At 43.1% G+C, this 18,177-nt stretch overlaps 1 protein-coding gene across 4 annotated transcripts in view; it reads right to left on the reverse strand.

The window, feature by feature from the left end:
* EBF2 (EBF transcription factor 2) overlaps window positions 1-18,177 on the reverse strand; it is a 207,922-nt gene that overhangs the window by 180,161 nt on the left and 9,584 nt on the right. For all 4 annotated transcript variants that reach the window (XM_001927186.8, XM_084997726.1, XM_084997724.1 and 1 more), the window contains one exon: window positions 16,493-16,561. In XM_001927186.8, the coding sequence (XP_001927221.3) occupies window positions 16,493-16,561 (69 nt within the window). The remainder of the gene's footprint in view (window positions 1-16,492; window positions 16,562-18,177) is intronic.

The raw sequence follows: 18,177 nt of genomic DNA on the forward strand, positions 1-18,177 counted from the left end.
ACTTCTGCTCACCCCTCTTAGTCCTCAGAATGACGTCATAGCGCCCCAGTTCCAAGGACCTGTAAATCCTGCTCTCAGGGCAGGCTGGCACTCAGATGTCAGGAAGCCATTGGCCCCACGACCTACAGAGTGATCTACTAGTTATGGTCCTGCTACATGTGGGTGGGGGTAGCTATATCCAGTTCAAGCCTTTGGAAATTCACACCTAGTATTCCAATATCACAGACTGGCCTGTCCCAAATGATAGAAATCGTGCAAACTCCCCCAAATTGCTCTCTCTGCTGTAGTCTGCTGGTACTTAGGTTTATTGCAGAACCTGGGCTCTGTTTCAAAAGTTTCTACACTAAAGCATCCTCCTCCTCACAAAGCAAGGACACCTGACACCTTGACCTGGAGCTGGGTTAGGATGGAAATCCTCAGAATGGGCATCACACTCAAAACCACCCACCTGACCAGAGGTTTAGAAAGAAGGAGGCAAAGCATGTGTGTGTGTGTGTGAGAGACTGGGTCACTTTGCTATACACGTGAAAATTGACAGAACACTGTGAAACAGCTATAATAGAAAAAATAAAAATCATTTTAAAAAAATAAACAAATGGCCAAAGGAAAAAAAAAAAGACAAAAAACCAAAATGAACAAAAAGAAAGGAGTTCCCGTCATGGCGCAGCAGAAACAAATCCAACTAGGAACCATGAGGTTGTGGGTTTGATTCCTGGCCTCTCTCAGTGGGTTAAGGATCCAGCATTGCCATGAGCTGTGGTGTAGGTCGCAGACCCGGCTTGGATCCCGCGTTGCTGTGGCTCTGGCGTAGGCCGGTGGCTACAGCTCCGATTGGACCCCTAGCCTGGGAACCTCCATATGCCATGGGAGCGGCCCTAAAACAAAACAAAACAAAACAAAAAAAGACAAAACAAAACAAAAAAATAAATGGCAAGTTTACAAAAATTAAAATGGGAAATTGTTTTATAAAATGATGAAAAAAGAAAGAAAGAAAGGAGGAGGCAGCTGTTTTCAGGGAAGAGCCAGTTTTGAAAAACTTCAAGCACTTTTCTCACCTAAAGAGTGGACTGTGAGCAGTGAGGTCCTGCAGTACAGCACAGGGAACAATATCCCATCCCTTGGGACAGACCATGGTGGAAGACCATATGAAAAAAAGAATGTATACATGTGAATGACTGGGTCACTTGGCTGTACAGCAGAAGTTGCTACTGTAAATCAACTATACTTTAAAAAATTTTTTTTTAAGAGTGGACTGTTTTAAAGGATAGGGGAGGGCTTCTCAAAGAGGCACCCACAGCTTCACTTCCTCTTCTAGAGGAGGAATGTTTCTACCAGACAAAGGAAGAGTCTGGGCCTCCACATGGTAAGTGGAGCCCGTGTGGAGGCAGGTGTGGCATCTGGGGTGGAGACAGTCAGGCACAGGGAGGAGAGGGATGCAAAGCCAGATGGGTTGCCCCAATCCATACATAGCACAGACTTACCTCACTGTCTGGTTCATTTGCTTCCAGTCTCAGTGATGCGAATTGAGACAACTGCTTTAAAAACTCAGAAGCCACCATAAAAATAGAAAATTATTGCTTCCTGTCATGACCAAATATTAAACACAGTGCACACCTAATGACTCTATCCCTCCCCAGGGAAGAAGCTTTACGAACAATAAAATCCCAGCAGACGTCCACTGTTTGGGTTGGGGGCTCTCATTATGGGCTCACTGATCCAATACAATTTACAAGCTCAATGGACTCCACTTGAGGTGAAAACCGCCAAGCCGGAGTTATAAACGGAACACCTATGGTGCAACCAGCATTTCACTCTTCACTGGGGAAAGAAAAGACGAAAGCAGGAATCGGGGAGAAAGGCATTAGGGACAAGTTGCTCATAGCAATGCTTCTGACCCCCCGCATTGCTCAAGGTCAGAGTCACCAGTAGGAGGGCAAGGCAGGCAGGGAGAGAGCAAGGGAGACCCTAAAAGCAAAGGCAGGGAGGAAGGAGAAAGGTGAGCAAAGGAAAAGAGGGAGATGGGGAGAAGGGTGGGGTCTGAGGGAAGCAGAAGGGGAATTTTTAAATCTGCTGCTCTCTTTTCTTTGCAGGCTGACTCGACACGACATCAGATTTTCAAAGTTAGATTATTATTTTTTTTTTCAGTTCACTAAATCATCCAGACAGATACCTAAATGGTGGTTACCCTTCATCTTGTGACTCAACATCTGGAGGACAAAGTGCACAAAGTGCTGGACAAAGTGAGCAGCAGGCGGACTGTTCGCGGTAAATCGAAGGCAAGCCTGGCCCTTGTTCAAACGTCAGCCAAGACCAAGTGGGGAGAGAGGAGCTTCCCCTTTACCTTTAACTTCGTGCAATTTATCACTCGAGCCTAAACAGTCCCACATGTGTGAAGCACTGGAGACAGACTTGGGGAAGGCCGAACAAAGGCTTTCAGGGAAGGCAAAAAGTGAGCAGGAGATGGACGATGGACACGAAGCAAAAGCAATGCCACGGAGGTGACAAGTCCATAAAACAGGGTCTAGACAGAGCAGGAGCCTGAGGCACCAGGAGGTGACAAAAAAGAGAGAAGAGACAGAACACTGGCTGCCTGGGCGGAGAAACTGGCCAAGACGGGAGTCCTCCCCCCAAATACTGATGGTTCCCGATAAAGTTTCCTGCTCAGCTCTCAGCCTCCTAAATGAATCTCCTACGTGTGAATCAACTTCCACACGGACACATGCGGTGAAGGTGAGGAGCCCCCACGTGAAGACAAAAAACACGACCAGGAGTTGCTACACACGTGCTAGATGGCTCTGGGGTCACTTAGGGCTCAGACGGCCTTTCTTCATCTCCCTGCTTCCCAGCCCTGATGCCCAGTTGTTCAGGTCAGAAACAGGGATTCAGGTACCCTTGCCAGATAATTCACAGGCTGCCCAGTGAATTTTGCATTTCACACAAAACAGTAACTACTTTTTCAGTGTAAGTATGCTGCCAGGGAAAGGCTTGTACTGACAATGTATGTGCTGTTTATCTGAAATTCAAATTTAACTGAGACGTAGTTACCAAAAAAACCCCAAAAACCAAAACACAATACAACAACAACAATATTGTTTAGTCAATATTTAAAGTTAACTGGCTATCTTATATTTTTATTTGCTAAATCTGGCAACTCCAGATTCAGTGAGAGGGAGGAAATGACTACATGGGTGGGAAATGAATGAATGAGTAAACGCAGGAATGACAGAGGAGCAGTCAAGTCAGATCTGAGCTCATGCTACTACAGTCATCATCCTATGACGGCAACAATGGTCACTTCAAGCCCTCGACCCCCATGTCATAAATCGGTGTCCTACAGCAGCCTTACCTCTTCTGAGTAAGAAAAAGCCTCTGCCTGGAAGAAACTGGCTACATACAAACTGACCACTTTGAAGTAAAATGCCATCAGTCTGACCACTGGCATGATGCTTGGAATTGACGAGTCCTCCAAAGCTTCGTCCAGAGAGAAGCTTTGCAGGACAGCAACAATACGGTGACACAAATGCTGTGTTTTCTCCTGCCACCACCCCCTCAGCTTTTAAGAACTGCCACAGTTTTGTCCTGGGAGCTGGAGACCTTGTCTCTAATCCCAGCTGAATCTTTGACCTGCTTCCTACACTGCCCCTGCAGCAGCTGCTCTTCCGTTGGGTTTTCTCACCTGAAAGGCAGGATGACAGACCCTATACACAGCTGTAACGAATCATGAGCAGAGCTTTAAATCAATCATGAAAATGTTCGGTGCAATTGTGCAAATCTGGACCCAAAGCCAAAGAAAGAAAAAGGCTCATCCTTTGTCTCTGTGAAGACCCACCTCGAGGGCTTTATTGGAGGGGCTATGGGTGAGTAACGGCATTTAGAAGTACTTAGAATGCTTAGGAGCCACTGAGCATTCCATTTTGTGAGTTCTCTCTTTAAAAAGATTGAGGAGGTCCCGCTGTGGCTCAGTGGTTAACGAACCCAACTAGTATCCATGAGGACGCAGGTTCGATCCCTGACCTCGCTCAGTGGGTTAAGGATCCAGTGTTGGCCTGAGCTGTGGGGTAGGTCGCAGACACGGCTCAGATCCCAAGTGGCTGTAGCTGTGGTGTAGGCTGGCAGCTGCAGCTCTGATTGGACCCCTACCTGGGAACCTCCATATGCCACAGGTGCAGCCCTCAAAATACAAAAATAAAATAAAATAAAATAAAATAAAATAAAATAAAAAGGTTTAGCATCTCATGGGCCTTAAGAAATGGAGGTGTTAATCCCACAGCGCTGGCCTGAATCCAATGGTTCCTTTCCCGCAAAGTCTTCCATTCCTGCCATGATTTCAGGGGACCAGGAATTTCTCTCGTACTTCCTCCTCAAAAGCTCCTGTTATGTGGGAGCAGCTGCAGTGTTTCTCATCAGCTCTGGCTCCTTGGTGGTCTTGAGGGGGCTGGGAAAGTTTAAGTTTAGAACAAAACCTTTCTGATGATTTAATTAATTACCTGGGTCCAGACTGATGAAATGCTGACTCCCTCTAGACATGGGTCTAGACTGCCTAACACGCTTTGAGCATCTAGCCCCTCAACCACTTTCCTTTCTGATCATCAAATGCCTCCTCCAATGCAACTCCAGGTTACTGTGCAGAACGGAACAGAGCAACCGAGAACAATTCTTACGAGATTTCCATCAACAAGCAATCCAGTCAAGCCCTGGTGGGTAGAACCCTAAATCTGCAAGTCATCTGTGGGTAACTGCCTTTTCATCACCCTGAGCTATGTGTCCTATTTTCCAGGCATTTGGTCTGGTCGCCTCCTAGCTGGGTCCACAATAGGCCCAGAAGAACTTATCCAGCCCCGTTTGCTGAAACAGAAAAAGGAAATAACTGGAAGTTCTAGAATGTTCTCTCTGAGCAAACATGTAGTCATAGCAACCTTTCTAAAGTTCCAGGCCCTTCGTTCCCCTGAAAGCCAGCCAGACCACTTTGGGAAAGGACACCTTTCTTACAAACAAATATCCAGGTCTTATTTGCAGCACAGCACCATTTCAGAGTACTGTGGGTCTACTCCTCAGCTCCTCCACTTCTGGGCAAGTGTCCTATTGAATCAATCGCACAATTTTATGAGGAAGAAGCTGGAAGTTGAAGTATACCATTATCTGTTCTGAATAACCCCACACATCCAGCTGGTCCTCTGATTTTCAATGGGCATTGATCCAGGGGACATACACCAGCACTTTGAATGAGAGCAAGCTAGTAAAGGTGAACTCGTTTTGGTCTTTCTCGCTCTTTCCTGAAGAAGTACTTGCAAATGGTTTGGGTTCTCACAGACATCCAGGCTACTAAAAAATTCACAGATTGCCAGATGGTACAACAACAGTTCTTTGCAAAGGATCTGAGCTTTCCAGGGAACAAAGGACGTGTACTCATGGGGACAAGTGGCAACATCAGCAAAAGCTTTGGGGTGGTGGGTGTATTGGGGGAGGGGAGGTGGGCTGTGGAGAGGTGAGAAAATGGGCATTTCACCTCCTCGACTGGTATCTGGCAGGAAAAAACTGACTCCCAACTGCTGCTGGTTGTTGGACAGAGGCATGTCCAGAAGAAGTTGAAAGAAACAAAATCAGAAACTGGGACATTTTATTTCACAAAATTTGAAAGCCTGTGCCAATCCTCCCAATTCCTGATGGTACAGGGTGATGGAAATATGCCTAGGAGTTCCCTGGTGGCCCAGTGGTTAAGGATTCAGCATTGTAACTGGCCCCAGAACTTCCTCATGAGGTGGGTACAGCCAAAAAAATTAGTTAAAAAAATAAAAAAATAATGCCCAAGATTTGGCAGGTAAACTTATAAATTCCTAAGGAGCCACAAAAAGAAAGACATTTGTAAATGATTGTAACATCTTCCTAAGAAGTTCTCCTACTTTCATTCTGCGTTTTGTCTTTTCTTTTTTAAAAATTACAAGTATAATTGATTTATCAATGTTGTGCCAATTTCTGCTATATAGCAAAGTGACCCAGTCATACATATATATATTCCATTTCTTATACTATCCTCCATCATGGTCTATCCCAAAAGACTGGACATAGTTCCCTGTGCTATACAGTAGGACCTCATTGTTTATCCATTCTAAATGTAATAGTTTGCATCTACTAACCCCAAACTCATTCTGCATTTTTTTTTTAAGCTGCACCTGCAACATATGTAAATTCTAAGGCTAGGGGTCAAATTGGAGTTGTAGCTATAGGTCTACGCCACAGTCATGGCAATGCCTGATCCTTAACCTGCTGAGCAAGGCCTGGGATCGAACCTGCATCCTCCTGACACTAGTCAGGTTCTTAAGCCAGTAAGCTACAACGGGAGCTCCTTATTCTGCATTTTCCAATTCATCCTCAAAGTTACCTCTCCAGAATATCCACCTGATCATGAAAATTGCACAACTCAGAATCATTTGATATCTTCCCACTGCCAGCACAACGATGTCAAAATACTTCCATAAAGGTATATAAAGTCTTCCGAAATCTGGACCCAAATAATCTTTCCAACCTCTCCTACTGTCCCCCTTTACACACTCCATGCACCTCTAAAACTAGAAGCAGATTTAGGGAATTCTTTCCTTTCCTCGTGCCTTTTTCCTATATACTTTCCTTCGACTTGAATGCCCTTTGACCTCAACTGCATATGTCCAAGTTTCAGCTATGACCCCACACCCCACTGCCAGACGAAATTCTTGAGATCTTCCAGAGTTTTTATCTCTACCTCTTTGGTGGCATTTTTTTTTTTTTTTTGTCTTTTTGCCATTTCTTGGGCCGCTCCTGCGGCATATGGAGGTTCCTGGGCTAGGGGTCGAATCGGAGCTGTAGCTGCCAGCCTACGCCAGAGCCACAGCAACGCGGGATCCGAGCTGCGTCTGCGACCTACACCACAGCTCACGGCAACGCCGGAACCTTGACCCACTGAGCAAGGGCAGGGATTGAACTCGCAACCTCATGGTTCCTAGTCGGATTCGTTAACCACTGCGCCACGACGGGAATTCCCCTGGTGGCACTTTTGACATTCTACCTTGCATCACAATTATTTCTGCCCATTTTTGGCTCTTCCATCTGAACTACAAGTTCTTGATGGGAAAGCTCTGTATCTATTCAGTCTTATCATCCCTAAAAGCACCTTGCAAAGTCCCTGACATAATAGGCCCTAGATAAATATTTACTGAAAGATTCGTTTTGCCTTACAACCCTAGCTCTCTGTTCTTCGCATTGTTTTGTACCTCCCTGCCACTGGCAGGTAAGATTGATAAATGATCATCAAATACAACTAGTTACAGGAAAGGTCCTATATAAGCTGGCAAAGGACTCAGTTATTCAAACTCTCTGACACTTGGCAGTCAGAGATTAATCTGTCAAGTAATATTTACTGAGCACCTTAGGATGCAAGGCATTGGTTAGATACCATGAGAAACACAGACTAATCATTGCTATGATTTTGTATTTATTTTTTTTAATGGCCACACTTGTGGCCTGTGGAAGTTGCTGGGGCCAGGGATCAAACCCACACCTCTGCAGGAATCTGAGCCACTACTGTCAGATTTTTAACCCACTGCACCACAATGGGACCTCCTGCTATGACTTTTTAAAAAGCATCCAGTCTGTCCTGCACTATCTGAGCACCATACACACGATAATGATGTACTACAACATACAACAGTGGAAGAGGTAATATTATTAACACCATCCTAGATGTCAGACAAGACCTAAGTGACATATGGTATCTGTCCTCCAAGAAGTACAGTATAGTTGGAACTGTTAGGCAAGCCCACACAGGGAAAAAGATAACAATATCCATACATCCTAACAAGAGTGAGTACATATGACAAGTGTCAAGTGAAAAGACTTTGGCTATAAGACTTGAAATCTTTGAAGAGATAGAATCTGAACTAGGTCCTTAAAATGGGGTAAGATTTATACTGGCCAAGTGTTGGGGTGGGTATTCCGGGCAGAACGGATGTGTGCAGAGAGAGACGAGGGACAGAGTCAAGGTCTGTTGGATGGAACACATATTTTGATCCCATTTTGCTTCTTGGAGAAAGAGATGATGGGATGAGAAAGTTGAAATCTATCTATCACCCACTCACCTCATCTTCAGAGCACTTTCACAGTTTGTTAATACATTCATCTCTGGGTGATTACTTAAGCTCTCAGCTCCATGAGAGCAGAATCACATCTGTCGTGTTCCCTGATAGTCTCTCAGGGCCTGGGGTGCACAAATACTTGCTTAATAACCAAACAACAGAAAAAAAATACTAAATGAATGAATGAAGGATGGGGTGAATCACCTTATAGACAACTAGGCTACTTTGTGTCAAACGCTGAAGTTCTGAAGTCTAGGAAGACTAGTCAGTCAAGTGGAATCAGTCTAATTCATAAAAAGAAACCCAGTTACAGAAGTGAACATCATAGCTTTTCAACTCCAACTCTTTAATCAGAAGGAGAAGACTAATTTTCTAAAAGAAAGTTTTGTTCCTCGTTTACCACTTGGCTCAGGCTATCATCCAGTGAAGTGTTTTAATGCAGAGGGACAGTTTTTCTACATCAGAAAGTAGATGAGTGCCTTCTCCTACCTGTACCTCCCTAAAATGACTTAGCATTTCCTGAAAGAAGCTTGCAAAGGTTTGACTAGAAAACAGAGGAAGGAGAACATTAAAAAAATGATGCTTTCACTTTGTTTAAATAATTGCTATTTTGTTTTTTCTGTTTTCTTTTTTTTTTTATTTGTTTGTCTTTTTGTTTTTGTTTTTGGTGCAGCATATGGAGTTCCCAGGCCAGGGATCAGATCTGAAATGTTGGATCCTTAACTCAACGTGCTAGGTTGGGGATCAAACCTGCATCCTGGTGCTGCAGAGATATTGACAATCCTATTGAACCACAGCGGGAACTCCAAAAAATCTGTGTTTTGTAGTGAGAAAATCTAAACCTCTCTGAAGAAATGGAATTGTCACAAAGAAATAAACAGCCAAGGGCCAGGATTTTGTAGCCTCTTCACAGTACTGGGCTCCCCGACCCCAGAGGTGGGAGTCTATGCAGAGGAGGCACATATTAATAGCTCTCTCAATTATTGATGAGCAAGGATGATGAATTAGCATGTCTGCCACTCAAACCTGGGCCTTAGCTAGAAGCAGAGAATTTAGAGCTGGGAGATAATGTAAAGGCCACCCACTAACCCAAAGCACTTCCTTTTACAGGTAGGGAAACTGAGGTTCAGAGAGGTGGCCCCTGACCTCTGTGACATTAAACAGCTAGTGAGTGAACAATATGGGGTCAGAAGCAGGTGTCCTGATGCTAGGCCAGGGCCATTTCCTCTATACCATGTGGTCTCTCTGGGGACTGGTATTCCATCAAACCTGTCACACCATTGCACAGGACTTGTGCAATCGCAGGGTTAAATAGTAGTTCAGAGGCCAGCCATGCCCACCACTTCTCAGAAAAGAGATCCCACCCACCTAATGTTCTCAAAAGTACTTCAGACCATGTTCACCAGGCTTTTCCATTCTTCAGTAGCTCCAAATTCTGAAAAGTTTTCCCTTCTCTTACATTAAACTCTTTTTCTCCATAACTTCTACCCATTGACGACACCCCAATTTCACCACTGAAACTTGGCTTTGTGACCTGGGCCAAATTAACTACCTCCTTAAGACTCATTCTTTTTCTCTGTGCAATCAAGACTCTTCTCAACTACTGAAGATTACGATGATTGAATGGACACATATTGCTTAACACAATGACCAGCACAAAACAAGTGCTAATTAAATGTTAGATAAATGCAGAGTATTGGTGTTCTCCATCCTTCTCAGAGACAGAATTCTTTGTTCAGACAGAGTTATACTGATATACTCTAGTTTGTCCATTTCCAAGGAAAGGAAGGGTGTTTTTAGTTCACAGACTAAAAACCAGCCTGAGTCACCTAGGATGGCAGGAATCCGCTGGGCTCTGTGGACAAAAACCTCACCTAGAGTTCAACTCCAACTACTACCTGAATACTGCTTCTATGCTGAAAGGGGCAGTGGGGTTAAAAATAGAATCTACACCACAAATCAAGAGTAGATTAATACATAGTTCACTTGATAAATTTACAAAAAAAGAAAACAAAAACCAAAAAAAACCACCTTCCAGTGTTCAGGATTAATGAAACATGCTCTAGCATGCACAGGAGGTCGATAAGGGCTTTATTCCCCACAGTTATTCTCTGAACATTCCCATCCCACCAATAACACTTTCTGGAGTTAAGTGATACATGGAGAGAGGAATAACAAGCCTAGCCCAGAGGAAAGAGGATCCGAACACTTCTCTGGTTGAACAAGGTAATAGGTGAGGCAGAGAGAAGCAGGAAGAGGACTCGTCAGATGGCAGAGGACAGGTAAACAAGAAGCCTGGATCAGAGGGGAAAGCAGTGGGTGAAGACACACACCAAGATGGTAGCAGGAGAAAACTTGACTACAAAAAAAAAAAAGAAAGATAAAGAAAAAAATCCATACCCATTCAGAGGACAACTATCAAAAAAACAAAACTAAACTAAACAGGAAAATAAGAAAATGTACGGATGCAATGAAATAGAACCTTTGTGCCTCACTGATGGGAATGTAAAATGGTGTAACTGCTGCGGAAACAGCATGGCCCTTCTCTGAACTACCATGTGATCCAGCAGTTCCACTTCTGGATATATACACCCCCAAAGAATTAAGAACAGAGACTCAAAGAGATATTTGTACCTCCGTATTCACAGCAGTATTATTCACAAGAGCCCAAAGGTTGAAACAACCCATGTGTCTATTGACAGATGAACAGGTAAACAAAACATAGTATAACAATACCACTGAAGGAAGGAAATCTTGACACGTGTTACCACGTAAAGGAACCTTAAGGATATCATGCTGTGAAATAAACCAGTCAAAAAAGGACATATCCATTATTATATGAGGTACCCTACAGGAGTCAAATTCCTAGAGACAGAAAGTAGCATGGTGGTTGCCAGGAACTGGGGGGGAGGAGAAATGAGGAATTAGGGTTTAATGGATACAGACTTTCAGTTTGGAAAGATGAAAAGAGTTCTGTAAAGGAATGGTGGTAATGGTTGCACAACAAGGTACATTACTTAATACCTCTGAATTGTACACTTAAAAATGGTTGAATCAGTTTTGTTACATATTTTTTACCACAATTAATTTTTTTAAGAAAGGAAGATAACATCAGGAAAACCCCTCATGGGCAAATAAATACCAGATATTTTTCTGTGAACCTTTACACAAAAAGTCATTGAGGGTCAGTCTGATGTTTATTTGGCTTCTTGAAAAATAAACATCAAAACTTAAAATGGTCCTTCTGCATATAAATGGCCAGTAGGCACATGAAAAAATGCTCAGCATCACTAATTATTAGAGAAATGCAAATCACAAATACAATGAGGTACCGCCTCACACCAGTCAGAATGGTTATAATTAATAAGTCTACAAACAACAAATGCTGGAGAGGGTAGAGAAAAGGGAACCCTCCTACAGTGTTGGTGGAAATGTAAATTGTTACAACCACTGTGGAAAATAGTACAGAGGTACCTCCAAAAACTAAATATAGAACTACCATATAATCTAGCAATCCCGCTCTTGGGCATATATCCAGAAAAAACCTTTCTTTCAAAAAGATATATGCATACCCCTATGTTCATTGCAGCACTATTCACAATAGCCAAGACATGGAAACAACCTAAATGTCCATCAACAGATGAATGGATTAGGAAGACTCATATGGGGAGTTTCTGTTGTGGCAAAGTGGAAATGAAAACTAGTATCCATGAGGTTGCAGGTTCGATCCCTGGCCTCACTCAGTGGGTCAGGGATCGGCTTTGCTGTGAGCTGTGGTGTAGGATGTGACTTGGAATCCTGTGATGCTGTGGCTGTGGCACAGACCAGCAGTTAGAAGTCCTATTTGACCCCTAGCCTGGGAACTTCCATATGCCATGGTACAGCCCAAAAAAAAAAAGAGAGAGAGAAGAAGAAGATGTGGTACATATATACGATGGAATACTACTCAGCCATAAAAAATAACAAAATAACACCATTTGCAGCAACATGGATGGAGCTAGAGATTCTCATCTTAAGTAAATCAGAAAAACAAATACCATATGATATCAGTTATATGTGGAATCTAAAATATGTCACAAAGGATCCTATCTGCAGAAACAGATCACAGATATAGAGAACAAACTTGTGGTTGTCAAGGGGAAGGGGTGAAGGAGTGAGATGGACAGAATGCTGTAAATCAACTGTACTCTAATTGAAAGAAAAAAGTCTTTCTGGAAAACAGAGCTCATAAATATAGGAGACCAAGGTCCAAAGACAAAAGGTCCAGATACTTAGCATGTGAGAAACAGGTTGGAGTTGCCCTTTTAATAGAAAATCTCACACTAGAGCTTGCAGGGGCAGGGCAGCCTACAAAGATTCAAAAAGAACTCTCGTCCTTTCCTCCCATCTGACTTTTCATGGGGCTGGAAGAACAGCAAAGATAAAAGACTGTTTTTCTTCTCCCAAGTCAGTGAGACTGTCCCTAAAATCTTCTTCCCATGAACCACCAAATTATCCTGAGCCCAGAGATTCAGTAGCTATTCGGAAGAAGCTTCCAGATAGAGAATCTACAGAAAGTACAGCCCATGAAACACAAGGCTGCATTAGTGCTTCCTTCCCCCTCCCCCACCTTTTTTTTTTTTTTTTTTTTCCTTTTTAGGGCCGCACCTCCAACATATGGAAGTCCCCAGGCTAGGGATCAAATAGGAGCTGCAGCTCCTGCCCTACACCACAAATACAGCAACTTGGGATCCGAGCCACATCTTTGACCTACACCATGGCTCATGGCAATGCCAGATCCTTAACCCTCTGAGCGAGGCCAGGGATTGAACCTGCATCCTCATGGGTACTAGTCCAGTTCTTTACCGCTGAGTCATGACGGGAACTCCCAGAGTTTCCTTCAGAAACCACGAGATGTAAATCAGTTCGAGCCTTTTCATTTTTATTTACCATACAGAGGTCTTTATGGACAAGATGTAGGCTAAAGACCTCAGTAGGGATTGTGTTTTCATTGTTGGTTTGGCTTTGTTCTGTTTCATTGAATTTTGTTTGTTTTTCAGACAGGAACTGTGGATTTTTACCCTAAAAGTGAGTAAACCCTACTGCCATTCTGTGCACGCATTTGGAGGCTCTACTGGAGGCCCGTGATTCAGCATCACGTCCTGCTGAGCTGTGTGTTGGCCTGGCTTTTTGGAGAGGGGTGTGGCTGCCCAAGAATTCACAAACGCATGCTGAAGAGACAACTGAAAATAAAAATCAAATGTATGTTTCTAGAGAGATGGACAAGGAGTCATTTAGGCAGGAAAAGAAATTCCCAGCTAAGTCTTGGGAAATGCAGAATTCAGTCCCTGATTCAGTCCCTATTAAAAATCCAATGATTTTCATTTAAGGGGCCATGGGGTGGGAAAAGCTCTTTTTCATATTTCAAACAGCCTATTGGAAATGGAATGTCTATTGGTCACGTGGGCTAAAGGAAAAGTCAAGTTGCTTTGTATTTGAACTGGCAGTCTGTCAAGTTAGTATGGTTACACTGGTAGTCTTGTCTCCATCGGAAACTCTGATTGGCTACTGATGAGATCAAGGGCACTTCTGGATGAGAGTTTTTTTCCTTCCCATTCTGTTGTATGTCTTCAATTAAGAAATATGAAATTGCAGCTGGATTATTACCTGTTAATGGCAGTTTGGCAGGCAAAATATTGCAGAACCTGGTTTGCCAAAGAGAAAAATAAAAGGGGTCCTTGATGGTGAAAGTTTGGGAACCACTTTTGAGCCTCCCTCTCCTTGAGCTTCCCCCTCCGCCTTCCCCAAACATGCCCAATTCCAAGGGGATAATCAGGGTTCTAGAGCCAGAGTGGAACATGCCCGTTGTGTGAGAACACTCAGAGAGAGATGGTGTAAATTAACTGCATCTGGTTAGATGGAGCGAGAAGGGGGAGGAGATAATTAGTTGGTGTTATAGGAACAAGGGCAAAGAAGAGAGTTCTATATTTACTCAGAGGAAATCCAAAATAGCCTACTTAGCACCCGTTTGGTGCTCACGGGTTATCTCAACATCTCCAGGTGGGCAGGAGTTAAACTCAGGGACCAGCTGCCCAGCTCAAGCTCTGGAAAACACAACCCAACCATCCCACCTCCAGCCACACATGAAAGGAAGAAGGCAAAAGAAAGACGCTCAGGAGTAATAAGACAAGATTCCCGTAAAGGAACAGTATCTTCAACCTAAAGCCCTACAATGAGGAAGCCGAACAAATGCATCTGTTTATAATAAGATGAGTTCTCTACAAACCGGATCCTGGTCCATTTATGGCACCCTTTGGTATGTGTGTTTCCATGTGTAGATGAGCAACGTTTCAGAAGCAACACATATTTCAAGTGATGCAGACACATTGCTGGGCTGTTTTATTGCACATAAGATAATAAAAATAATTGCCACTGTCATATAAACCTCCTTAAGACGCAGCTAAAATACAAGGTCCACCTTCTCAGAAGAATTTAAAGCATCCCAGCACAAACAATGAAGGCATATAACATGAAAATCCTGTCTCTCCATAGATGCCAAAAGCCTAAGTACATTAACATGTGTATTACATAGGAAGAAAACATAGCATATTCTGCTTTCTCCCTGGGTTCAGGTTACACATAGTTTCTTAGGGAAAGAACTGCTATTATGTGCAGCTTCTTTAGGATGTGTGCTTACAAGATGTAAGGTGCAGTTTAGCATTTACGGGTTTGCAAACATTTCTAAAGCTGGTTTATGGGGTGTTTATTACAAGAAAAGATGTAACGGTCATGAGATTACAGTGCCTTCTTAAAAGAAGATCTAAAGTTAGTCTAAAAAAAAAAAAGCTAAGTGAAGATTAATGAGCTTAGTGAACATGCTGAAAAGGACTGGATCTGCATCCAGGCTGCACTCACAGGCTTCATATTCCCTAGAGGATCCCGAGGGCATCCTAGGAGGCTAGGAAACGATGTCTCATGTGATCAGCACATCCAGCTTGCTTTCATTGGGACAAGGAGTGCTGGGAGGAAGAGACTGTGACTGTGAGAAGTTCATGGGCCAAGAGCTAGGACAGCTGTGTTCTAGTGCCAGCTCTGCTCTAACCAACTGTGCACCCTGGGGCAAGTCATGTCACCACTCCCAAGTCGTCTTTTCATTGATAAAATGAGGAAGACAGCTGACTCCAAAGAGTTCTTACAATTCATTCATTTTAAGCTTCTATGCCCTTTGAGCAAAACTAAAGAAATTCTCAATAGCTCCCTAAAATTGGTGTCACCTACCAACTCTCCTAGGACGGCAAAGGTACCATGTACATTCAACCGGTATTTCATACTTGGCTATCCTCTACAAGCATCCTGGAGAATACTGCAAAGCTGTCACGGATATCTTAGCAGCCTTCCGAAACCCACAGCAGCAGGCCATACCCTCCAAGACACCCTCCATGATACCATTGAACAGAGATGTTGAGTGCTTTGTCCAAGGTCAGAAGCTAGGACAGGCTCGGAATTCCAGCCTCCTCATTCCTAGGGCTACGCTAGAATTTCTACGGAGAAACCAAGCTGGCTTTCTGGGAAGAATGCCAAAGGTTCCATTCTCCCAACTGAGAATTCGTTGGAATATTGGAATAACAACTTTGGAGACTGTGGTCTCTCCAATCCATTTCAGGACCTGTCTAGAAACACAAAAACCCAAAGAAAGAAGCAAGAGGGAATTATTCCGTTTGTTAACGAAAGAGAAAAAATGAGGAGTGGGAATATGGGATTTCTTAAAAAAATTACATGATTGCTGCAAGTTAATTTGGTATTTCTTCCTTGGTTTGTAAGTTCTGTTTCCAATCACAAAAACATACAGCTGAGGATGCAGAAATCACATCTTGATGAATTAGCATCTTGTCCCAAAGAATCTTTCCCATTCTGAACATAACATAGAACCCAGAAGGCAACCCTCCGTGGTAGCAAGGAATCTCACTCAATGCAACAGAGAGCTTGCCCTCATCCTCTAGACCATAAACTAAATTGACAGTCTTCAAGCCTGACAGCAATCACTGAGAATGATAAGAAAGTTACCCCTTAAACTGGGGAACACTGCCTCTTCTAGGAAACTGATTGAGACCCTGTCCTGCCAGATGGGAGAGATGGTATCTTAACCATCCTTTAGCACCCACACATGCCTTATTAGGCTGAAGTCAGCACACCTGGAAAAGAATCCCATCGCAGATTTAGAGACATATTCAAAAAGGAAGGTTCTAACTTCTAAGAAAGGCCAACCAAAACAAGACACATGTTGGACTGGCTTCATGCCTTGAAGGTAACATGAAACCAACCTTCCGGCAAAGCCCAGCGATCAGTACTCAGAGTTGAGATTCTAAAGAAACCAGACAGGATTTTTAAAAATCACTTTTTCCCCCTACCTGTCGATGATGACAGGATCTGAAGGAGTCTCATTTCGGTTGCCACAACTTTTCTTTTCGCAACATCGACTGTAGAATGGGAGGGAACCAAAAGAGTAAAAGACATTTGTTAAAATCAAGAAAATACAGTGAGCAAACAATGTAACGTTCACAAAAAACGAGTATGTCCCAGGAAGCTGCTTAACTATCAGCTGCTTGACGAATGTATGGCCATGTTTAAAAACAACACTAAACTCAAAGCCCAAAACTATTTATTCAAATTCTCTGAAGCCCAGACCTATTTATCTGCACCTTCTATGACTTATAAACTGGGTCATTCTCAGCAAATCACAACTTTCCTGAAAGGTATGTTTGTAACCTAAATGGCAAACAATTGGATTTTAAGGTCTAGAGCGTCACTTACAGCTTGAATGATTTTATTACTGTATTTTTTTTTCTTAGATATTTGTGTCTTAGTAAATATTTGAAGGAAGAGGGGAAAGGAAAATGTGTTGCAAAGACCCCAAGTAGTTGTCTGGATTTTTATTAACCTTAGTTACATAACATCTTTCTTCAGAGAACTTGGTGTACTTTATAACCATTTATTCATTCATTCATTTCCATCATGTCCTAAAGATGAAAAAGGAAGATCAGAACGATGGTGTGCATTGTCAAAGAGGAAGAAAATGAAGCAGAAAACCCACAATTTTCACCAAGTCCGAGACAGAAATGGGACTCAGTGTGTAAGTCGCATTCTGAAAACTCTGCCTCCCAAGACTGCCTCCCATCTGGGAAAGTTCTGGGTACCCAGGAGATGCTCAAGAAAGGCTTGTGGAATCATTTGAGTGGAATAGAGAAAGAAGAGGCCCTAGAGCAATTACAACAGATGGAGAGAACTCAGTAGGACCTAAGCAGAGAACAAAACTCTCCGCTCCAAAGGTACCCGCATGAAAGACCTGAACGAATATGAAAAGGGCAAAGGAGGCTGGGTGGATGGAAGCACTGGAAAAATCACGTCCTTGTGTTGCCTGTCTGCTGCTTGTCAGGACTATAGACTTTGCAATACCTCTCGGCTCATCCAAGCACATGGTCCACCATCAATGGAAGTTGATTAGGGATGTAGCCTTGACATGGCTTATAAGAAAAGCATGATCATTCACACCATTTGGAGATTATGTCTCATAAATGTAGCAGTAACCAAATTGATGCTAAGTATTGTGCTTTGCCTGATAGTTTCTCTAGGGGTTCAGACATATGCGGCACAATAGAAAGTTTGGTAAAGTGGGAATCCAGGCTCTGGCATCTAACCCAATTTTGTCACTTGCCAGTTGCACAAATTTAGTCAAATCTCTTGAACCCCTCTGGGCTTTTCCTTCCTTACATATAAAACTAAAGTGCTGGACTAGATTATCTGCAGAGTCCATTCTGGGTGTAAAAAGTCCACAAGGACATTCCTATGACATTCCTTGATCATCCTTTGATTCAAAAGTGGTGACAGATTAAGGAAAAGAGGAAGCCATATATATAGCAGCAGAGACTGAAAGGCCAGGCACCAGCCCAGTCTTAGATTTGCTTTCTGGTTCTGTGCCGTGCATTTGCCAACATGCAAATTGATATTAAAAAAATTTTAAGTCCATCTCTCTCATTCAGGGATGTGTGGATTACTCGGTGAACAATTCTACCATTCTTAAAAAGTAATGTATACT

This window comes from Sus scrofa, chromosome 14, assembly GCF_054392235.1.
Source record: "Sus scrofa isolate SSC_HxYL_T2T_F1_AM1 chromosome 14, Sscrofa_HxYL_maternal_Yorkshire_Landrace_v2.0, whole genome shotgun sequence".
NCBI lineage: Eukaryota > Metazoa > Chordata > Mammalia > Artiodactyla > Suidae > Sus > Sus scrofa.